This window comes from Cydia amplana, chromosome 9 (assembly GCF_948474715.1).
Source record: "Cydia amplana chromosome 9, ilCydAmpl1.1, whole genome shotgun sequence".
Classification (NCBI taxonomy): domain Eukaryota; kingdom Metazoa; phylum Arthropoda; class Insecta; order Lepidoptera; family Tortricidae; genus Cydia; species Cydia amplana.
Window position 1 is genome coordinate 3,055,614 of NC_086077.1, and position 25,707 is coordinate 3,081,320.

The 25,707-nt window shown below is 35.8% G+C and overlaps 1 protein-coding gene across 2 annotated transcripts in view; it reads right to left on the minus strand.

The window, feature by feature from the left end:
• Positions 1-25,707, minus strand: part of LOC134650903 (heme peroxidase 2) — a 90,778-nt gene that overhangs the window by 48,664 nt on the left and 16,407 nt on the right. The window contains exons 2-3 of one of the 2 annotated variants that reach the window (XM_063505842.1): positions 11,137-11,286; positions 10,407-10,564 (exon numbers count right to left, since the gene is read on the minus strand). In XM_063505842.1, the coding sequence (XP_063361912.1) occupies positions 10,407-10,564; positions 11,137-11,286 (308 nt within the window). Of the gene's footprint in view, positions 1-10,260; positions 10,374-10,406; positions 10,565-11,136; positions 11,287-25,707 lie in introns of those variants that run through there. The other variant, XM_063505843.1, reaches the window with a different exon arrangement.

Here is a 25,707-nt window from a genome sequence, read left to right on the forward strand (position 1 = left end):
CCCGTTATTTTGCTTTCATAAAGGAAAAGAAAATACTAAATTCATTAACAAACGATTCTATACCAGAATCAATCATAAAAGTGACGAAGTTTCCAAATTTTTCTAATATTATTGAATTGTCATAAGAAAGCTTTGGCACTAGAATACAATTCAAATTTGTGGGGTTGTTTGGCAACTACAAATGAAATGAAAAGAACTACAAATAACTACAAACGATTCTGAACCTGAATCCATCATAAACATTTACGATTTATCAAAATTTTCACATATTATAGAATTGTCATGAGAAAACTATCGTAGTGAAATCGAATCGATTTTTGTGGGGTTGTTTGGCAACTACAAATGAAATGAAAAGAACTACAAATAACTACAAACGATTCTGAACCAGAATCCATCATAAACGTTTACGATTTTCCAAGTTTTTCAAATATTATTGAAGTGTCATGAGAAAAGCTCGTAGTGAAATCGAATCGATTTTTTTGGGGTTGTCTGGCAAATACAAATGGAATGAAAAGAACTACAAATAACTACAAACGATTCTGAACCAGAATCCATCATAAACATTTACGATTTATCAAAATTTTCACATATTATAGAATTGTCATGAGAAAACTATCGTAGTGAAATCGAATCGATTTTTGTGGGGTTGTTTGGCAACTACAAATGAAATGAAAAGAACTACAAATAACTACAAACGATTCTGAACCAGAATCCATCATAAACGTTTACGATTTTCCAAGTTTTTCAAATATTATTGAAGTGTCATGAGAAAAGCTCTCATAGTGAAATCGAATCGAATTTTGTGGGGTTGTTTGGCGACTACAAATGAAATGAAAAGAACTACAAATAACTACAAACAATTCTGAACCGGAATACATCATAAACGTCAATGATTTTCCAAGTTTTTCAAATATTATTGAATTGTCATGAGAAAAGCTCTCGTAGTGAAATCGAATCGATTTTTTTGGGGTTGTTTGGCAACTACAAATGAAATGAAAAGAACTACAAATAACTACAAACGATTCTGAACCAGAATCCATCATAAACGTTTACGATTTTCCAAGTTTTTCACATATTATTGAATTGTCATGAGAAAAGCTCTCATAGTGAAATTGAATCGAATTTTGTGGGGTTGTTTGGCGACTACAAATGAAATGAAAAGAACTACAAATAACTACAAACGATTCTGAACCGGAATACATCATAAACGTCAACGATTTTCTAAGTTTTTCAAATATTATTGAATTGTCATGAGAAAAGCTCTCGTAGTGAAATCGAATCGATTTTTTTGGGGTTGTTTGGCAACTACAAATGAAATGAAAAGAACTACAAATAACTACAAACGATTCTGAACCAGAATCCATCATAAACATTTACGATTTATCAAAATTTTCACGTATTATAGAATTGTCATGAGAAAACTATCGTAGTGAAATCGAATCGATTTTTGTGGGGTTGTTTGGCAACTACAAATGAAATGAAAAGAACTACAAATAACTACAAACTATTCTGAACCAGAATCCATCATAAACGTTTATGATTTTCCAAGTTTTTCACATATTATTGAATTGTCATGAGAAAAGCTCTCATAGTGAAATCGAATTGAATTTTGTGGCGTTGTTTGGTAACTACAAATGAAATGAAATGAACTACAAATAACTACAAACGATTCTGAACCGGAATACATCATAAACGTTAACGATTTTCCAAGTTTTTCAAATATTATTGAATTGTCATGAGAAAAGCTCTCGTGGTGAAATCGAATCGAGTTTTGTGGGGTTGTTAGGCAACTACAAATGAAAAGAAAAGAACTACAAATAACTACAAACTATTCTGAACCAGAATCCATCATAAACGTTTACGATTTTCCAAGTTTTTCAAATATTATTGAATTGTCATGGGAAAAGCTCTCATAGTGAAATCGAAACGAATTTTGTGGCGTGTTTTGGTAACTACAAATGAAATGAAAAGAACTACAAATAACTACAAACGATTCTGAACCTGAATCCATCATAACCGTTTACGATTTTCCAAGTTTTTCAAATATTATTGAAGTGTCATGAGAAAAGCTCTCGTAGTAAAATCGAATCGATTTTTGTGGGGTAGTTTGGCAACTACAAATGAAATGAAATGAACTACAAATAACTACAAACGATTCTGAACAATAATCAACGAGGAAATTGTAGGATTTATCAAGTTTTTTCCTAACTTAGCCAATTCCTTGTGAAAGACATCAACGCGCTCTCGTAGTGAAATTATTTTTTCTCCCGTTATTTTGCTTTTATAAAGGAAAAGAAAATACTAAATTCATTAACAAACGATTCTATACCAGAATCAATCATAAAAGTGACGAAGTTTCCAAGTTTTTCTAATATTATTGAATTGTCATAAGAAAGCTTTGGCACTAGAATACAATTCTAATTTGTGGGGTTGTTTGGCAACTACAATTGAAACGAAAAGAACTACTAATAACTACAAACGATTCTGAACCAGAATCCATCATAAACATTTACGATTTTCCAAATTTTTCACATATTATCGAATTGTCATAAGAAAACTATCGTAGTGAAACCGAATCAATTTTTGTGGGGTTGTTTGGCAACTACAAATGAAATGAAAAGAACTACAAATAACTACAAACGATTCTGAACCAGAATCCATCATAAACGTTTACAATTTTCCAAGTTTTTCACATATTATTGAATTGTCATGAGAAAAGCTCTCATAGTGAAATCGAATCGAATTTTGTGGGGTTGTTTGGCGACTACAAATGAAATGAAAAGAACTACAAATAACTACAAACGATTCTGAACCGGAATACATCATAAACGTCAACGATTTTCTAAGTTTTTCAAATATTATTGAATTGTCATAAGAAAAGCTCTCGTATTGAAATCGAATCGTTTTTTTTGGGTTTTTTGACAACTACAAATGAAACGAAAAGAACTACAAATAACTACAAACGATTCTGAACCAGAATCCATAATAAACATTTACGATTTTCCAAATTTTTCACATATTATTGAATTGTTATGAGAAAACTATCGTAGTGAAATCGAATCAATTTTTGTGGGGTTGTTTGGCAACTACAAATGAAATGAAAAGAACTACAAATAACTACAAACGATTCTGAACCAGAATCCATCATAAACGTTTACGATTTTCCAAGTTTTTCACATATTATTAAATTGTCATGAGAAAAGCTCTCATAGTGAAATCGAATCGATTTTTGTGGGGTTGTTTGGCAACTATAAATGAAATGAAAAGAACTACAAATAACTACAAACGATTCTGAACCAGAATCCATCATAAACGTTAACGATTTTCCAAGTTTTTCAAATATTATTGAATTGTCACGAGTAAAGCTCTCGTAGTGAAATCGAATCGATTTTTTTTGGGTTGTTTGACAACTACAAATGAAACGAAAAGAACTACAAATAACTACAAACGATTCCGAACCAGAATCCATCATAAACGTTAACGATTTTCCAAGTTTTTCAAATATTATTGAATTGTCATGAGAAAAGCTCTCATAGTAAAATCGAATCGATTTTTGTGGGGTTGTTTGGCAACTACAAATGAAATGAAAGGAACTACAAATAACTACAAACGATTCTGAACCAGAATCCATCATAAACATTTACGATATTCCAAAATTTTCACATATTATTGAATTGTCATGAGAAAACTATCGTAGTGAAATCGAATCAATTTTTTTGGGGTTGTTTGGCAACTACAAATGAAATGAAAACAACTACAAATAACTACACACTATTCTGAACCAGAATCCATCATAAACGTTTATGATTTTCCAAGTTTTTCACATATTATTGAATTGTCATGAGAAAAGCTCTCATAGTGAAATCGAATTGAATTTTGTGGTTTTGTTTGGCAACTACAAATGAAATGAAATGAACTACAAATAACTACAAACGATTCTGAACCGGAATTCATCATAAACGTTAACGATTTTCCAAGTTTTTCAAATATTATTGAATTGTCATGAGAAAAGCTCTCGTGGTAAAATCGAATCGATTTTTGTGGGGTTGTTTGGCAGCTACAAATGAAATGAAAAGAACTACAAATAACTACAAACGATTCTGAACCAGAATCCATCATTAACGTTTACGATTTTCCATGTTTTTCTAATATTATTGAATTGTCATGGGAAAAGCTCTCATAGTGAAATCGAGTCGAATTTTGTGGGGTTGTTTGGCAGCTACAAATGAAATAAAAAGAACTACAAATAACTACAAACGATTCTGAACCTGAATCCATCATAAACGTTTACGGTTTTCTCAGTTTTTCAAATATTATTGAATTGTCATGAGAAAACCTCTCGTAGTAAAATCGAATCGATTTTTGTGGGGTTGTTTGGCAACTACAAACGAAATGAAAAGAACTACAAATAACTACAAACCATTCTGAACCGGTATACATCATAAATGTTTAGGATTTTCCAAGTTTTTCACATATTATTGAATTGTCATGAGAAAAGCTCTCATAGTGAAATCGAATCGATTTTTGTTGGGTTGGTTGGCAACTATAAATGAATAGAAAAGAACTACAAATAACTACAAACGATTCTGAACCAGAATCCGTCATAAACGTTTACGATTTTCCAAGTTTTTCTAATATTATTGAATTGTCATGAGAAAAGCTCTCATAGTGAAATCGAATCGAATTTTTTGGGGTTCTTTGGCGACTACAAATGAAATGAAAAGAACTATAAATAACTACAAACGATTCTGAACCGGAATACATCATAAACGTCAACGATTTTCCAAGTTTTTCAAATATTATTGAATTGTCATGAGAAAACTATCGTAGTGAAATCGAATCAATTTTTGTGGGGTTGTTTCGCAACTACAAATGAAATGAACAGAACTACAAATAACTACACACTATTCTGAACCGGAATCCATCATAAACGTTTACGATTTTCCAAGTTTTTCACATATTATTGAATTGTCATGAGAAAAGCTCTCATAGTGAAATCGAATTGAATTTTGTGGGGTTATTTGTCGACTACAAATGAAATGAAAAGAACTACAAATAACTACAAACGATTGTGAACAAGAATTAATCATAAACGTGTACGATTTTCCAAGTTATTCAAATATTATTGAATTGTCATGAGAAGAGCTCTCATAGTGAAATCGAATCGATTTTTGTGGGGTTGTTTGGCAACTACAAATGAAATAAAAAGAACTACAAATAACTACAAACAATTCTGAACCAGAATCCATCATAAACGTTTACGATTTTCCAAGTTTTTCAAATATTATTAAATTGTCCTGACAAAGCTCTCATAGTGAAATTAAAACAAAGTTTAGTCGTTTAGTTTGGCAACAACTAATGAAATTAAAAGATTTACAAATAACTACAAACAGTATAAACGATTTTACCCATAATCAATCAACACAGTGTGGGATTTATCAAGTTTTATCATACTTAGGGTCAGTTGCAGCATTCACACTTGACAGACTGTTCAACGTCACTTAGTAGTGATGGTGTGTAATTACCATTATATTATAACTTTAAGAGAATACTTTAAGGGTGACTGACGGTTTGGTACAACGGACCGTTTGTCCTTTTCTTGTAAAAGACATAAACGCGCTCTCGTGTTTAATTTCACCAAAAAGCTCTTTATCGGGAAAAGACATCAACGGGCTCATAAGGCTTTTTTTTATTTTTTTTATTTTTTGGAGATAATTGGCTACTACAAATAAAAATAAAAGAACTACAATCAACTACAAACGATTCTAAGCCAGGATCAACAATTAAAGCATAAGATTTCAAAAGTGGGGTGCTGGGATTTTTCTCACCCCCATAACTTTTTTTTGGGGCAACTACAAATAAAATCCTTTTAACTACAATCAACTACAAACAAAATACTATAAGAAAAAAAATATAAATAAAAAATTGGTCAAGGTCGGGTGCCAAGTTCACATAGGTGTTTAATCCAGCGTCTAAATATACTGAATGAAACCTAAACATTTTAGCTACTTTGTCTAAGGCTAATAGTCCCCTGTGTTGTTTAATTCAGCGACTAAATACTGAATGAAACCTAAATATATTAGCAATTTTGTCTAAGGCTAGTCCCCTGTGTTGTTTAATCCAGCCTCTTAATACTAAATGAAACCTAAATATTTCAGCAATTTTGTCTAAAGTGCCGCTCGTGACATTTCACTACGGCCTTTAACTGGATCAAGTTTCTCCATTCTTGGTTTATTTATACATCCAATACACCGCCGTAAGCTTAATGCTTTGTTTGTTGTGTTTGGATAATTTTAATTACCGCAAATGGCATATATCGTCATTAAAATGTACAACTTCTCACGCTAATTAATAATATGACCTCAGTTATTTAAATTATCAGTAAGATGAGGATCAAAAAGTATCATCTTATTTATTATTGTTCTGACAAAGAAGCAAAGTACCTATATTTAATAACAATCACAGAGTTAAAAAAGATAATTCAATTCAATTCAATTATGATATATCAATAAGGTAAACGTACTGGTGCTCGACGCGGTCCCAGTACTCATCTCAATAGAGGTGACATTGTCAATAGAGGTGACAGCAGGGTGTCATCTATTGGGCATTAGCATGTCGAGCACTAGTACGTTTACCTTACACGCCGATTTTCTCAAGACTTAAGACGAAGACCAAGACTCAAGAAGATTTTAGTGACTTTACGCGCGACACACACATTCACAACTCAATGGCTGAGCGGTAAATAGCTCAGACCCGATAAGAGGAACAGCGTATTGGAAATACTGGGTAACGGCAGAAATCACATGATTTGCACCAATAAAAGTTAATGACCCTAGTAATCGTACGATAATTGATCGAGCAGATCGATTGACATGCGTAAACAGAGATCTTCACAGAGATATCTTTATCATTTATGATCTGCTCGGGAAATGTAATGTAGACAAGTACCTAGACGAGGGCTATAGCCGCGAAAATCTAAGTTCGTAATTTGCGGGCATTTTTCTCTCTAATTACATCTTCATTGGATTAAACAGAAAGATCCTCGCAATTTGCGAAATTCAGTTTTTGCGGTAGCCCCTCTGGTACAATCAGTAATAAGTATTACTTATTCGCTTAGCACCTTTACATACAAACTTATATGCAAGGGGGTCACTTTTTTCTGCTGCTGACTGCAAATTTATCAAATTGAGTTTAAAATCTTTAAAGATATTATTAGACCAAATACTAGCTTAATGGCATATTTTTTTCATTTCTGTTGAGCTAAATACTAAACTTAACAAGTCGCCAAAAGAGTTTATAGAATTCATTGTAATGTCTAAAGTACATAAAACTAAGTTTACACTAACATATTACAAAGAAGTAGTAAGCAATCGTGAAGTTGCCGCAGCAGGTGTTAAATCCATTAATCAAGTATATACGTAAACATGATTTTTAAGTGACATTTTGTCCTTAAATATTGCTTTAAGAGTATCAACGAATGTAATGGTCATCATCATCCATCATCATCATATCAGCCTTTTATCGCCCACTGCTGAGCATAGGCCTCTCTTCGAGTACGCCACTTATCCCGGTCCTGAGCCAATCTCATCCAGAAGTGGTCCGCAATCAATGTAATGGTAATCAAATTAAACAAAGAAATTCATTGATATTGATATTGATATTTATTGAAAACAAATTTTACAGCATTACAGCTAACACCAATGCACTGTAAAATTAAGTATTAAAATTAAGTAAGTAATAATAAAGCGATTAATAAGCTACCTATTGCATGTTTAATTCGCAAAAACGTAAAATATCTTTAAAAAGTTTACGACTTTGGTCGGCAAACAAGTCGCAGTCAGGTGCAAAAGATAAAAGATTATTAAGGAGTGTCCGGGAACGGACAATTGGAGAGTACTGGTGTGCAGTCGTGTGAAAGGTTCCATTATCTAGGAGGCGATGGCCACGACAACGTAGGTAGTTGTCGGGAACAAACAAGGTAGTCGTTTTCGCCACCAAGTCTAAGCAGTCTGACTCTCCCCTTAATATTTTAGATATAGCAGACATTAGATTAACATTACGCCTTATCTCGAGGGAGTTAAAGCGTAGCATACCGAGTAAAAATTTGGTTGGGTATAAAAAGGGGTAATACCCGTAAGTTTTTTTATACAAGAAGCGGAGAAAAGCTTTCTGTACCTTTTCTAAAAGCAAGGTGTAGGATTTTTCATGCGGGTTCCAGATTAAAGAGCCCGATTCAATTTTAGTTCTAACTAATGTAATGTATAATAGCTGAACTACTTTGGGATCATTAAAGTTTTTTGAATTACGGATGATGAAGCCCAGTTTTTTATAACAATCTTTAGCGAGAGATGTTATATGCTCGTTAAAAGTAAGTTTAGAGTCAAACATTATGCCAAGATCTTTAACTGAAAATTGAAATTGAAATTCAGCTCATGATTGGCGATTTCATACCATTATATGGGGAAGATAAATCCAAAATAGTATAAAAGATGACTTACGTTAGACCGGGCCGTGTCCGGGCCGGAGCTTCCGGAGCTTCGTTTTCTATGGAAAGCATCACGTGATCACCTGCCATCTGTCATAGAAAAGTAAGCGCCGAAAGCTCCGGCCCGGACACGGCCCGGTCGGCCCGGTCTAACGTGAGTCATCCTTTAGTAGATAAAATACCTACAAAACGCCGGTTTGTCTTTGTTTTGTAAAACTTGATAGTTCAGAGGGTACTTACAAAGATATCTGGATGTACAATTATTTCTAAATTGCAAAAGTTAAAAACTCCATGCATAACGTAAATTAAGGAAATATCATGCACCCGTATTTAATTGCAGATAATTAAAAAAGCGGCCAAGTGCGAGTCGGACTCGCCCATGAAGGGTTCCGTATTTAAGCGATTTATGACGTATAAAAAAAAACTACTTACTAGATCTCGTTCAAACCAATTTTTGGTGGAAGTTTACATGGTAATGTACACCATATATTTTTTTTAGTTTTATCATTCTCTTATTTTAGAAGTTACAGGGGGGGGGACACACATTTTACCACTTTGGAAGTGTCTCTCGCGCAAACTATTCAGTTTAGAAAAAAATTATATTAGAAACCTCAATATCATTTTTGAAGACCTATCCATAGATACCCCACACGTATGGGTTTGATGAAAAAAAAATTTTGAGTTTCAGTTCGAAGTATGGGGAACCCCAAAAATTTATTGTTTTTTTTCTATTTTTGTGTAAAAATCTTAATGCGGTTCACAGAATACATCTACTTACCAAGTTTCAACAGTATAGTTCTTATAGTTTCGGAGAAAAGTGGCTGTGACATACGGACGGACAGACAGACGGACAGACGGACAGACGGACAGACGGACAGACAGACAGACAGACAGACATGACGAATCTATAAGGGTTCCGTTTTTTGCCATTTGGCTACGGAACCCTAAAAAACCGGCACTAAACTTTAATACTACTACACAAAAAGACGCAAATTAAAATAAAAGCCAGACAGATACATCCTTTTGTGTTAAGCCGTTTCGTGAACATACTGTGGCCTTCACAAATACTTTGTGTTACTGTACTTACTGTCATGTCGGAAATTAATCTAATCGATCAATTAAGCAGTTGTCTTCATAATTGTTTTGTAACCGGCGATGAACTTGGCCATCGATTTTAATAACTTCCATTATATAGGTACGGGGAGTTGGTATGTTATCAAAGCTTGTAGCGATTAGCATAATGAACACATGTAATTGTGTTGTTAACACAAGAATAAGGGATTATTGAGTTCCTACTGTTCTTAGTTAATCCTTAAGCCCCCAAATTAATCTTTGTACACTTCGTGCTTGTGACACACTGACATAGTTTCAAAGTTGTCTGCTAAATGGTGGTGCTTACCATCCGGAATGTTTGCACCCAACGCGTTATTAGTTTCTCCGACCATCTGAGCAGAATAGGACCAATGGTCTGGTGAAGCTCATAATCACTGGCCAGGAAGAGTATGGCAAGGAAGAGTAGGGATGGACGTATGGCCACACGTTGGGCGAACAGAATAACGTCAGAGACTAAAGCCACATTACAGGGCTACTGTATACCGGGCCGAAGATAAAGTGGCTTGGAAAGCACTAGTGAAGAGTGTCCGCAGTCGTCACGTCCCTCAGTCATGAGGATATGACTGAGAAGACCATTAGGAATATCGTTGAACAAATAATCTCACCGTTGTTGCACTCGCCCGAGGCACGGCGTGCCGAATATCGTAGTATAAAACACTCACCGTCGGCGTAGTTCGCAGGCAGTAGTCGTAAGAACACGTCGCCGCGCCTGCCCCACGGTCGGTGGCGCACGTTGCTGCACTCGCCCGAGGCACTGCGGTACTTGCTCGGACACGGCGTGCTGAATATCGTAGTATAAAACACTCACCGTCGGCGTAGTTCGCAGGCAGTAGTCGTAAGAACACGTCGCCGCGCCTGCCCCACGGTCGGTGGCGCACGTTGTTGCACTCGCCCGAGGCACTGCGGTACTTGCTCGGCGGACACGGCGTGTTGCTGACGGAGTCTTCCGCTGATGAGCAGTTTTCACTAAACAAATAATTATTGGTTAATCTTAACGTAACATGACTCATCGAACGTTCTAATCGAGACAGCAATATCAGAACGACAGCAACGCAATTTGTCAAGAAATTTGACAGTGACATAGCCCGTCAACGCTGCTGCAGTATACAGGCTGCCCAGTAATTAATGGATAACCATCTAACCGCCAACAGGGCACCTTAGACTGGTCCAGAAAACGCACTTATAGGTCTAGTAAAAGTTTCGTGGTTTTCGAGATAATCGAACTTTTCTGTCTTTTTTAATACCATACTTTTTGAAGTATGGTATTAAAAAAGACAGAAAAGTTTGATTACTTATCTCGAAAACCACGAAACTTTTACTAGACCTATAAGTGCATTTTCTGGACCAGCCTAAGGTGCCCTGTCAGTGGTTAGAAGGTTATCCATTAATTACTGGGCACTCTGTATAGTAACGCTGCAACAGTGACACTGCTGCAACTCGAACGTCACATTAAGATCCCATGCTAGCGTCTTCCATAGCGCTGACTAGTTGCTGACGTACAAAAGACGCTATTTCAATGGGAATATATAGTTACTCACTCTCTAGCCCCCTGTAGGAACCGTCTCTCAAGAGCGAGCGCCTCGCTGACCGCTCTTCTGAGGTCGCTGGGTACTGCCTGTAAATCATCTGACTTGCTCTGCGCCAGCGCACATGATGATAATACTAGCAGCAGGATACCACGCCTAAGCCTGTAACAAATAATAATGCGCGTTAGTTTTATCAAGTCGTATAAAATCGATGTTACTGATTTAAAGTGACTGTTGCAGCGTTCAATCGTCCATGTTACCGCCGCTGCTGTGCTGTACATACTGTCAATTGCTTTGATAAAATGGGTGACGGAATAATCGCGGCAGTTATGTGGCGTCAAATGTCACTTATTTTATAAATTAAGTGAGATAAATCAAGGAAATTGACAGATACAGTGGCGGCAACAATGACGCCGCAACAGTAACGCAGCTCTAGTTGACATCCGAACATCACCTTAAAGGTAACATTCCATTTCCGACCACAGCTGCACTACTGCTCCACGACACTACTGCAGCGGCCGGACCCCGTCGGTGTTATTGTCAATTTCCATAGTAAAATGAATGACACCGAATAGGTACCGACTGCACGTACCTAATATTGTCATTTTAACGTATTTCCGACCGCAATGTCACAACGGTAGTGCAGCTGCGGTTGGAAATGGACTGTCACCTTAAGCCAGCCACAATAATTTATACCGTAGTTGAGATAAAACAGTAAGCCAATGACCGGATTTGACATTCTGATAGATTCTGTCTTGTAAGGTCATCACAATTTATAAGTTTAATCAGATTTATATTTCCCTCAAAAACATTTAACAAACATCAGATTAAGAAATAGAAAGTAGTCACCAAGGACAGTAACGTTTTATGTTTTATCCGACCACGCATAACTCGTTCAAGCTATAATATTATAGTGTTGGTTAATTGTTACAGTGTTTCACCTTTAATTACCCATGTACCGAAAGGAGGGTTATTAGTTTTATATCTAGATAAATCATGATTCATCTTGAACTAAATCAGGCCAATGATAGTTATAAAACCGTAATTAATCTCGGAACATCCGCTTACACAACGTAGAGTATCATATAACGTAAACACTACACTTTGAGTGCAGTGCTCTAGATCAAATGTCAAACCACTTGCAACAAATAGTGGGGGAGGCAACTGAGGCAAGCCTTCCTCGTCACATGATTGATCGCCACTATGTAACAGGTTCCGTAAATGTTTTAGAGAATTGCTAATCAAATAACGAGTCGAACGCGGCCGGTGAACCAGTATGCAGCCATATTCGAACTTTAAGATACGTCAAATGAAAGATATAGAAACGATATGGATCGGATAAGTCAGTGTCAAACAGTGTCAAAAGTGACGTTTTTGTTTGAAGAAACGTTAATGTTACGAACGAAATCGTAAAGTTCGAAAATGGCTGTTTTTTAATCTGCTCACTGATTCTAAGTAGTTACAACGATTTTTATTTTGCTTTAGTTTTTTTTTGCGACAGATTTTTATACAATTTGGTGTTTTTGAATATACCAACCAACATTTTTTTTCCAATCTAAACGAAATAAAAAAAAACAAATTCAACATAATAAAGTCTAGCTAGCTCTCCACGTCACGGATCTCGAGATCTCGACGACTTGTTGGAGCTCGTCTCGTCTGAGACCAGAAAGTGATCAGAATACAAGCCAGGAAGTGCCAGCACTGACAGCCGAGACAGCTGGCTGGCTGTACACTTGTTAAAAAATAAATTCGACCACATACGAGATCGACGTGTGTTTAATTCTTAATGGTCTTGCTTATGGGCCGATTTTCATGTAAATATGTAGTTGTCGATTTTATTGGAATATTTTTTAAGCTCCTCATTCTGGATGGAATAAAACACGAAATCCCATTTGGGACAAAACATGTATCGAATTTGCTGTAGAGTTATGAACATTTTATACCTTTTATTATATTATATTTACAAGTCTGCAGGTTTTCATAATATCCGCTAAAGTATTCATTAAGACCTGGGTGGTCTTGCTGGTAGGTAATACAATATTTAAGTGCATTGTAATAGTACAATGTTTAAGGGCGGTAAACAAGAATTCACACTCGTTCGTAATTCCTGTACCGCCCGCCCGTGGCACACACAATAAATAAAACTTGTGCCGTAAGTACGTAAATTACAGCCCTAGGTCGGATTAATGTACCGCATCGCTTAGCATGTGTGCTGAAAAGATATATTACAGCCCTAGGTCGAAAGCAGAAGAAAAATTATTCCTTCATCAGGAATCTCAGGAGCCATAAAAACAATGTATTGAACAAGGTGTAAAACTTGTTACGAAGTTTTATGTCGATGCTTGTTAAATTTAATTATGTAAAATTGAAACTAAAAGTATGCTGACACCTGACCAGCTTTATTGTATAATGACTTTAGTCTGATAAAAACTCGTTTTGTAGGTCGCTATGACAAGTGGAAATAAAAATGTTTAGTGTGATACTTTTAAGTAGTTGGTACTCGAAAGATGTTATTTAAAATGTGCTTTGTATTAAATATTGCATCTTTCTTTTCTTTTTATACCACATTAGTGGCCCGTCTGATAGTAATTCACTGTAGCCTAATAGACGCCTGCAACTCCAGGGTTCTTACAAGCGCGTTGCCGACCCTTCAAATATATACAGGATGTCCCACCTCCGGTGTCACTGTGACGTGGTAGTTCTGGGACATATCCTGTATACCTACACTCTTTTTTGAAGAACCCCATTCTGTAGTCTCTCGAGAAAACCTATATAGGGTGACTGCTATAGTAATAACTCCGCCACTCTTAACAATAAGACTTCTTTTCACTTGTCTCTTTCTGATTTGTTAGGAAAGGAGAATTACTATGTGGTGACCAATAACTATAGTAGTCACCCTATGTATTATCAAGTTATTATATCGAAAGGAACATATAGGAAGTAACCACAACCCAGTATAGCTACATAGCAACCACAAGTGTGGCTTTCGTTTTTATCACAGCTGACACTTCACTTTCTACTTATGTCATTGACATTGGATAAAGTATAGCCATAGACATTTTTATATTATAAGTTAAATAGCGTCATTATATTTGCATGAGTTTATTCGGTGATCTCCGATCTCCGTGAGAGTTAGTCGTAAGTATGAAAGCGGGATTTAATTTAAATTTAAAAATTAGCCATCCAGCGGGGTTAATGCCGTGAGCATTATGGGCGCTTTTGCACCGGAAGCGATAAGGAACGGGTTTGACTAATAGTTACGTCATGTAATTATGTTAATATTTATAGTAAAATATATAAACACTGTAAGAGGAAAAGAAAAGTGGAACAAAAGAATTATATTTTGGTACCGTAAAATGGGGTGAGTAGGTTTCGCGGGGAGAGGTGGGTTATGAATGGGGAGAGAAGGTTTGAGAGGGGGGGGTGAGAAGGGATTTTAAGGCTACTGCTACAAAAATAATGTATTCCAATTAAAATGGAGCTATAGTAATACGCATAATAAAAAAAAATCGATCCAACATTCTTCCAAAATCACCTTTGTATGAAAAGCCCTCTCACCCCAAATACGAGGCACTACGGGGTGAGGTGGGTTTTCCTCTTTATCGTCAAAGTTATGAAATGGAACTACCCAAAATAAGATAAAAACTAAAATACAAACGTCCGGAACACTTATTGGGTCAATCAACTATTTCTTGTTGTTATTCTGTCCCATCAGCGAGGAGACAATAGTAGCATAGATTGTTAGAAGAACTGCTGTACCATGTTCTACTAACATGCTCAGTAGATGTCCCATTATGGAAAGGTCTTATAACTACCATAAAATGCAAGTTTGGTTCATTTAAATACGAAAAAATTAGAATTTTAAGAGTGACTCAGGAGACCGTAACCATAGCAACGTGTGACAAGAAAAAGTTTATTAACCCTATTATATACACCATTCAGTTTGCATATGTAAAAATAAAATATTATCGAGGTTTGAATGTCAGTTTTGCGCCTACTCACCCCATTTTACGGTACCCTAGAGGAGCAAAAAGGAAAAGAGGAAGACCAAACCGGAGGTGGGAAGATGAAATTAAGCTAGTAGCAGGCAGCACGTGGTCCAGAATGGCGCAAAATCGGGCTGATTGGAAAAACTTGGAGGAGGCCTTTGCCAACTTAGGCACACAGACTAACTGATTGTCGATGTCTTAGATTAAGGATATACTTTGTAAATTTTTAAAATTGGTCTGATTAAAAGGCTTATTATTATTATCTTTATTTGTCTTTAAGCTCAAGTTAGGTTATTTTATAATATGGATATAAAAATTAAATACAAAAACACTTACAAAAACAATACAAAATTATTATTAAATAAACTAGTGAATTTCAATTAAAAAAGAAATACAATGTTACGGCGCAAGAGACTCCATTTTTTGCTAGGTCGGGGTGTGCGGAGTGAAAAGTTCACCAGAGGAGCTCCCGCGAAAACCGAATTTCGCAAAGTGCGGGGATCTTTCTCTTTTACTCCAATGAAGGCGTAATTAGAGTGACAGAGAAAAATGCCCGCAATTTGCGAAATTAGGTTTTCGCAGTAGCTCTCTGATATGAGACCAAATATATATTAATTCCTTGGTTTCGATATAACAATATTGTTATTGTGATAAAATATTTGTAAACGGCTACAAAACTGTTTAACTTGGTCTTAAGATTAGTCGTTTATGCTTATTTCTGCACAATAATTGGGTCAGTATTTATGCAATAAATAGGTACATATAAGTATTTACATCGGTTGTTGATGTAGGTAAGTGTGCTAGTGAATATTTTATAATAGTTCTAGTGGACATGCAACAGCAGTGGTTACACTCGTAATTTTCCGGTGGAAAATAGGCTCTGGTCATGCTAACTTTGCACTAACTTGGCGGTAAGAATGCGTACATATCCCTCCCTATAAGCTCCACTTGTATCTTGACGTAGCACTTGGCATGAAAACTTATCGTGTTCCGATTCCGACTCTCGGCCATATTCGAACTTTAAGATACGTGAAATACTAGAGATTGAAACGATATTAAATGGATGTGTCAGTGTCAAACAAATGTCAAAAGTGACGTTTCTTCAAACAAACGCGTCACTTTGGACACTTGTTTGACACTGACACATCCATTTAATATCGTTTCAATCTCTAGTATTTGACGTATCTTAAAGTTCGAATACAGCCGACTGTTTAATCATTACAAAATGAAAGCAACTAATAGGTACAATTTTCTGTAAAAGTATAAATAAATATATTTGGGCACCACTCAATTAAGTTAAATAATGAAATTAAATTTTAAATTGCGTTTTAACAAAATAGCGATTTTTTAACCATTTTTTGTAAAACCTTAACTTATTACTGCCTTTTGTAACCAAGACATCAATGCATATTGATTGGGCATTGTATTATAACACCTATGTATGTTTATCTTCACAGTATGAACTATGACATCTTGATTAACATAATGGAATATCGTTGCTATACTTACTCAACCTCATATCTGCAACAATCATTTGATGGAAATGTCGCTTTTCTTTCATTCGGAATACGGGTGTTTTTGTCATCAAATGAGTGTTGCAGATTGCAGATGCGAGGTTGAGTAAGTATAGCGGCGATATGCCACTCAAAATACCAACTGACATGTCAAGGGCCGAAATTCCTTCGATTGTTGCCATAGTCTGTCAAAAGGACACTAACAAAATCACGAATAGTTTCAAATGTTTCAATGTCAGTACGCAATATTGGAAGCCTTCGACTTCTGTCATAAGAGGGAAAGTGAGGAACGTGACCACAGACACATAACGCATACCAAAATAGTCACTCATCGAGTAACAGCGTTGTCTTTGACGCGCGAGCTCAATAAGACACGCTCGAGGCCCTAGTATAGTGTAACCTGACCTAGAGATCCGTAGCAACTATAAATAATTGAGGACCTTCTTATACTGGTTATCCTGACTAGTTAACTATCTAATAGTTGGAATAACGTAGGTAATGTTGGACAAGGTCAGTGACGAAACTTTCGTATGCTTTGGCTGGATGGCTTTAAACAATAAAGGGCTATGCTGCGTAATGTTTTACAACGCGTCTTCATTGTTCAGAGCCTAATTAATTTTAATTTCCGAAACATAAATTTAGCTGTTTGGTAAAGTACGATAAAAGCGTCGTGTGTCGAGACAACACGGCGTGTGAAATAATAATCTATTGTCTTTAAAAAATAATATTAAAATAAATCAATCACGTTGTTTGTGTCATTTTCTTTCATAACATGCAAGTTAACAGAAATGACGAGTTTTATTTTACCTAATTTTGAATTCATTCATATCATTTTGATTTCTTTTAAAGCTTATACATATTAAGAAAAGAAAAAGTTTTGTATATTGATAAGGAATATAAACCAATTATGAATCTATGTAAAAATCGGTATTAACTTAAATAACTTTTATTTCAATCGGTGGGCAAAGAAATAACATTTCAATAATTATAACGTGTTGTGTTACAAATTACAAAATCTCCAAACGTCGATGAAATAAACAAATGTTTCGTATTACAAACATTTGTAAGCAATTAAAATTCATAACACAGCCGCGCGTGCCACGGACAACTTTTTTAATTGGTTTTAAATCAATAATTTTAATTTCAAATTACAGACCTTGACACTATGATATTGTGACATGTCATTTAAATACATTTACGTTACCCGTAGGCCCCGCTACGCGAGGAGAAAATTTCACTTCCTGGCCAAGGCAAGACGTAAAACTTTAGACAAACCACGGGCGGTAATTCGTAAAGCCCCAGATCGCAGGTGTTTGTGGCCCGAACCGAAGGCAGGTATGTAATGTACTATTAACAACATCAACCTATTCAAACAAAATACGAAAGAAGGACTTTAAACTGTTATAAATAAATTGCTAACTTTAGTTGATGATGGTTTTTACTGGTATAATTACTTACACCCAGCTGCAACATTGCATGGGCACATTATGTATGAAATCATCCATAAAATTGCAGCTCGCTATTCAATAAAATAAAGTAACCTACAATTTAGTTTCTAAACGCACATACTGTTGTTATGCTTAACGCAGATAAAACGAGACAAATACCATCTTCATACGCCTTATGACTATCGATCAAATGAGGATAAACCATGTAAGTAATTACGTATGTAGATAAGACTTAATGTTATTGCTATGACCCTACCGATAACATTAATTAAACGCCGTATATTATCCGTTTGGTCGTGATCGGACTCATCTTCTAAGAATCTTCGTAATCAGGCGGATACGGATTTTCCTTTTAGACCTATTTATCATTTATTTATAAGAGGTTACCTCATATGGGACGTCTTAACATGCGAACTTCCTGCCCAGCCTTTTTTTCAATAAATATTCATTATACTATATGCCCACTTGCCATGTAAGTAATTGTATCAATTACAGTTTTTATTTAATTTTGTTTTTTTATAAAGTGTAGATTTTTTTCTCGGTCTTAAACAAGCGTAAGTCCTACCTAGTGGTAACAAATCACCTTATATTCATATATAAGTTGAAAGATGATTTACTATGGAACGCATGTAATAAATAATATAATGGTGTCCTACTTATGCACGTCCCGTTTTCTTAGATTGATTTGGAAGGGACGACAGGAAGTGACAATGTTCACAACGTTGCCACTTTTTAATTTCTACAATTTCTTGTCTGACTGTATCCCATCTTGTTAAGTTATTAGGGAATATTTTGACGCTGACTGTACAACCAAACCTCAAATATCAAGACATCAGAATCTTTATTTTAGTAGTTACACCTTGAATATCAATAAATCAGAATCGTTATTTTAGTAGTTGTAGTTACTCATATTCTCATACATCTATCGCTTTTAAAGCATTATGAAACAACACATCGTAAACTTCAAAATATGTAAATATTGTTCCTCACGCGATGTCGCAGGATGATTGAGGTTTCAATGGCGCCAATTACGATATTTACGAGGGAATTAAGCAATCTACAAAGAATGTTGTTGGCAATTTATGTGCGAAAACGTCCAATCTCATCTGTGTTTGAGTAACAATGGCATTTTTATCGTAAACATGGTTATGGCGTTAAAAAAGGACGTGAAAATATTCCTTTATTATTGTATTTTAAATTCAAACTAGCCGTAGTCACGTGTGACGTGGATAACCATAGGTACTTCTTTGAAAATGCGATAATTGGCGACTGACGATTGATTGTTTCTAGAATGGAAATTTGTTGTTAGAGTTATTCTGGGTGTAGCACTTCATACGGTATGGTTACATGAAGCGAAGCAATAAGCACACGCATTTGTTCACTCAAAACAGCCATTACGTCTGTCGGCTTGCGGAAAATACTTAAAAACAAACTTACTACCCAGGTTAGATTGTCTTTTCTTTGTCACCAAGTTCTACAAATACTGACCCAAACTCGATGACTTCTAATCTGTTGTTAGGTGGCTAAATGTTTTTTTAAACTAGTTTTTATAATTGAACTATTTTTGTTTATATATTAAAAGCTGATTAAATTAAAGACTCAAAATTTGCAAAAACTGCCATGTGAGTTTAGTTACTGCCAACCTGTCTATTGATCGACCAAGTTAGATACAATTTGCGTACCCAAACTAATCGCATTGTCTAAATGACCCTCAATTAAGTATGTTTCTATTCCTCAAATGGTATTTTTTTCAACAAAATAGTAAAGATAAAGAAGGAATTCCCCGAAACTGGGTCTCTGTTAACTTGCCGGCCTATGACATGAACTGAATACAAAAAGCCGTGACGAAACATCGGCGAAAAATCTAGGTTATCGAATGTAACCATTAATCTTGGTTATTCTGTCCGCTACTGCATTACGCGCGCCGATGTCACAGACATACTTAACAAGATTAGTACGGCTACCATCAGTTTGGCACTGACATAAACGCCGTCGAGAACGTAATTTACTTTCTATGCATCTCGCTCGTACTCGCATATTAGTGCAAACGAGATATATAGAAAGTAAATTATGTTCTCGATAGCGTATATGTCAGTTTTGACACTGTCAGTGACTCATGGTACGGGCTCAGATGCCGTGCATAACTTGTGGTTGATAAAAAAACTTGAGAAATTAACTAAGTAGTTTAACGATACGAATATTTTTGTAAAAACTTAACTTGTAGATTACATGACATTAAAAAGAGTATCAGTTTATATTGAAAAATCGAATCCAATTCGAACAATGCTTATGAAGTCAAGTTATGGTTGACAAAATGTCATTTTTGACACTGACAGATCGTAATCGTACCGCAGTGATTTCTAAGAAGCATTGTTCGAATACGGCCGTCAGAGCTGGCCAATGTTCCAAGAGTTGCCACCTTCATTTCCTATAACAGAGGTGACAAATGAGCTGTCAACTCTTGGAATTAGGTTATAAAACACAGTAGTCTGTGAAGTGTGAAATATAATACTGTACTTGCATTCCATGAACTGTCCCGTACATACGCATTTTATATCGTAATATCTGGGTGACCGAGCTTCGGAAAACAATAACTCGGAAATGCGCGTTTTCCCAGAGATAAGACCTAGCTAGATCGATTTTTCGCCCCCGAAAACCCCCATATAGCAAATTTCATCGAAATCGTTAGAGCCGTTTCCGAGATCCCCGAAATATAAATAAATAAATATATATATAAATAAATAAATAAACAAGAATTGCTCGTTTAAAGGTATTAGATATTACCAAAAACTCCTATACCTGCAGAATTTCAGAAAATTTTTGTTTGGACGGAACAACGGTTAGACAATTTCGCGGAATTCTACTGCAATATGAACTAGCTAGCGCATGTAGTAAGATAGTTCGATAGGAACATGATTACATGAGGCTGGAGCTGGAACCTCGAAATGTAAACAAGTTTGGGAACAAATCAAATTATTTTATTAAATATTTTGATTTGTGTATTTTAAGTAGTCACACTACTATATATACCTAAATTATAAACTGAAATAGGTGTCATATATTTCAGCTCGAAATGTAAGTTTCTGTACTATACGAGTATGTGACGGATCGCCTAAGCTTCTCAATACAAAAGATTTCAACGGGTTGATGAAACGGTAAGGTATCGACTCTAGGTATGATTCAAATGTTTACTACAGAGGGTTTGACTCAATCAGCTAACGGCCACATACAATTTTGTGTTTTACTAATAATATAGTACTCTTCTTAGTCTCGTTAACTCGGTATCACCTGGCGGCCTAGCATGAGTTGCGTTCTCAAGCGCGCGACTTCAAGTATGGAGTCGCGTGCGAGAACGCAACTCATGCTAGACCACCTGAGATGATCCAGTTAGAAGGTAGAACCATACTGTTCTACCTTAGAGGTGGCCAGGGGGCGCCATAAGGCTTCAGTATGAAGTGCATATACTTGGAAAAATTCGACCTATGCCGCTGTGGCCCGGTGGCCGAGAGGTAACAGGCACCTGCCGCGATAGCAGAGGACGTTGGTTCGATTCCAGCCTGGGGCACTAGAGGCTTGGGTCACTTTTTCTGAGTATATGACATTTATTTCAGATTATAATTTATATAGTAGAGTGACTACTCGAAATAATAACAAATTAAAATATTTTCTGAAAATAATTTAATTTGTTCTAGTCTAGTATGTATATTTAGTACTCTTATTACAAGTTAGTTTCAATATAAATACAATAACAAAATTAATAAACCGTAATTAAAATATGTTTGGATTTCACGTTAAGCTTTATTTTTAGATTTCAATAACTATTATAAGTGTGCATACAAATACTTATTTAAAAAATAATTTCTTTATGAAGCGATCGAGTTAAAGTGTTAGTTTAATAAAAGTAGAAGCACACAATAAATAATAGTACTAAGTACAGAAGACTCACTTTCTAACAAAACGCGTCTGTTACGATCAGCACAGATATGGCCGCTAGGTGGCGACAGCGCCACGCGCGGCTTATGGCTTTCCCCAAGATTGGGACCGAACGGATGTACTTTTAGCTACCTGTAGCAAAGCGACGAAATCGCGGAGTGAGACACGCCTGGTAGAAGTCAACCAATGTGTCATAATGTAACCAATCGCACTGCTTACAATGAAGACGTTTACAACGATTAATTAACATGTATAAATTTTACTCACATGTTGTTACATACATTGAATTAAGTATTTGAATTAATGTTATTGAAGAATGAACCAATATTTATGACATAGTTTTTGTCGTAGGTATGACTATCAACTAGTGGCTCTGTGAGCTGTAGACCTCGCGAGCAGAGCTTAAAACTGAATAAATGTATGGCAAAAATATTTATTAAAAGATAGGTATAGTACATGTAATATAAACAAAAAATTAAAAACTACATAAAGCTACAAACAAAAATTAAATGAATACGGTTAACCCGCGCTTGATAAATAAAAAATACGAAATTTTTAATTTTTTCAAAATAAAAAATTAAATAAAAAATAACTATACGAAATTTAAGTATAAAAAAAATACAAAAAGTTATGTAGCAGTACAATTACTGGGGATGGAACCAGGGACCTGCCGATCCAAACAAAAAAAGCGAACGTTTGCAAAATACGCCATTATAGTTCTTACTAAAGCTGAGAAATTTAGCTACTCATTCTCAAGTAAAAACTAAATATCTAAATACCGCCAAAACCAGCGATACAAATTTTCTGAATTTTTGGCCATTTAATCTATAAACATATCTCAAAAAGAAAAAACTCTTATGATACCGATACGACTATTTGTTTAGGCGGGAGCTATCACTACTCCCCCATTTTGAAAAATTTCCAAAAACCGGATCGACAAAAAAAAAAATTTAGTCATAGAATTCGGTCACAAAATTTCACGAAAATCGGTTAAGAATTGCGACCTGTAGAGGAGAACATCCGGACATACAAAAGCAAAATGCCCGAGTCAAAACGTAGACCTTCGCTACGCTTCGGTCAATAAGAAACTATAACTAGCTTATAATTAAGTTGTTTAAAATATATAACACTTGAAAAAATAGGATCGTACAGTCGAGCTCACAACTATATTATTGGAACATTGGCTTGTAAATATGATCGTACCAAGACTTTAAATAAACCCATCCAAATTATTATTATTTGTAAAGCAGGCAGGCAGTTGAATTAACTGACAATGCCTATATCCAGAGTCATCAACCGAGTTTTCAGTGTTGAGTAGAATTTGCGTTGTGCTTATCTAATTTGTTCTTAAACTCATTGACACTTTGGGCCGATACTACGTCCTCTGGGGGCCCGATTCGGATTTTAAACTATATATCTATTAGACATCACCAAGATACGATAACGATATTTTTAAGATCTAGCCTGTCTGGCATTTCCGCGATTCTGGAGATACTCTTGAACGATTTTCACAATGTCTAAAACGTCTGGTTATTACGTATTTAGATCTCAAAACGATCTTAAAACGATAATTTAACGTAAAAGCAGGCGGCTCTCTCCGCGATTTCGTCGCTTTGCTACAGGTAGCTAAAAGTACATCCATTCGGCCCCAATTTTGGGGAAAGCCATAAGCCGCGCGTGGCGCTGTCGCCACCTAGCGGCCATATCTGTGATGATCGTAACAGACGCGTTTTGTTAGAGAGTGAGTCTTCTGTACTTAGTACTATTATTTATTCTGTGGTAAAAGTGACATTGCTTGCCCGAATTGAGCTGCAAAAGATATCTAGTTGAAATCTAAACTAGTTGGTATCTACATCTAGTACATATTGTATCGGTCTCTTCTCTAGAACGGATCTTGTTTTCCGAATACCGCGGTGGGAGTTTGTTCCAAGCTTTGACCTCTCTGTTTTTTGTTTGTTGGAAAATTGACTATGGTTTTCCGCAAACAGCAATTTCTTTTTTTTTTAATTCCAAAGTGGCCTATCACGAGCCGTCGTTAAATATATACATGCTCAGTTTTTGCGTATGTTTTCGAACGCGGATGCAGGTGTCTCAGAGTGTTAATGGCGAGGCGTGTGACCTCACGAACCGGACACCGGCCGACCTTTGTTGATACTGAACGCATCCGAACCCATGTGAACTATGGATGTGTAATGTATAGTGTTTTTATGTAATTCTTCGCAATTTTGATTTCGTATGATGAACGTACTGACTGAGCATGGCAGGAGAGAAGAGATGCCTATTAGACACAATAGCTAACAGAAGGGGCAAGATGGTGGCCACCTGATACGGCACGACCGCACGACAGATTCTTTCTAAACATCCTGGAGGGCAAGATTAAGGGTAAAAGACGCAGAGGAAGACCCAGGATCACATATCTCAGCCAAATAAAAGATAGAGTTTCTGTCGTGTCGTTCGAGGGAGTTAATAGGCTGGCCCAGAAAAGAGAAGAGTGGCGATTACTCCACCGACAAGAGCATAGCTCTTAAATATTGATGATGATGATGATGAACGTGGGCGAAGGGCAAAGCGTAACGGCAGGGTTATTGATGTCCTTTTATTAGGATGATATGCTTTGCAGTAAGGAAAAAGGAGGGGAGGTCCTTGCAAGAAGGGTGGGGAAGTCAGATGCCTGTTTCAGGGAGTAGGTAATATAGTTAAGGATGTACCTACTCGTATGTATATCGAAATGCAATGTGGACAGTAACTAGTATATTCTTATCACTTACAATAACTGCTATATTCAAGTTGTCAATGTGATAACAATTAATGTAGGTACTATTATTAACTTCTTAATATGATTTGCGATTGCAATGGTTTTAAGTTTGCTCAATTGCAGATAGTTTGAGTCAACTAATAAATACCACAATAGTTTATTTTATGGACTTGATTTGATACATTTTTTGTTAATATCATTCTGGTCTGTTATGTTGAAAATGGTGATGTTGATGCTTACTACGGTAGAAACAATACCTATGTTATGGTAATTCCGATAAAAAACTACAAAAGGAATATTCATATGTGATAAACATGATTGATAAACCAGTTTGCGGTATTTTATTGCACGGTCTGTTGTATTTAAAGTAAGTTTTAATGTTATTAGTTACTTAAGAGGCACAAATGTGTTGTTGTCGAAACGGTTACTCGTAATTGGGCAATTGTTATTCTTATATTTTGTATTTTAATAACAATTTATAAGGTTGCTTTGGCATGTACAGTCGACTACAAAGAGATGTATCCACTTTTTCACCTTATTGCATTGTCATAAAGTGAAAAAGTGGATACATCTCTTTGTAGTCGACCCTACGAGTAACTATATACTATAGTTAGCCGTTCAAAATAAGCAAAACCAAATGTTTCATGAATTATAGGTAAGTACGTACCTACCTTCATACCGAATAACTAATGTGTAGTAGCTGTTCGATGTACTCCTCAATTAAGCTCTTCGACAGTAAATGAAGGAACTCCAGGATAGTACTAATCTTCTTTTATTTACTTAACAACTAGATACATGTAATCGTTTTGGTTTTTGGGAAATCTATACAAGATATGTGCCGCTTCGGCTGTACGGTGCAGTCTATATGTACGCGGAACGGGGAGCCGTGACGTATGTGTGTGACGTCATGTGTCGTCAACTGGTCTTCGGCCGAGTAGGTACTT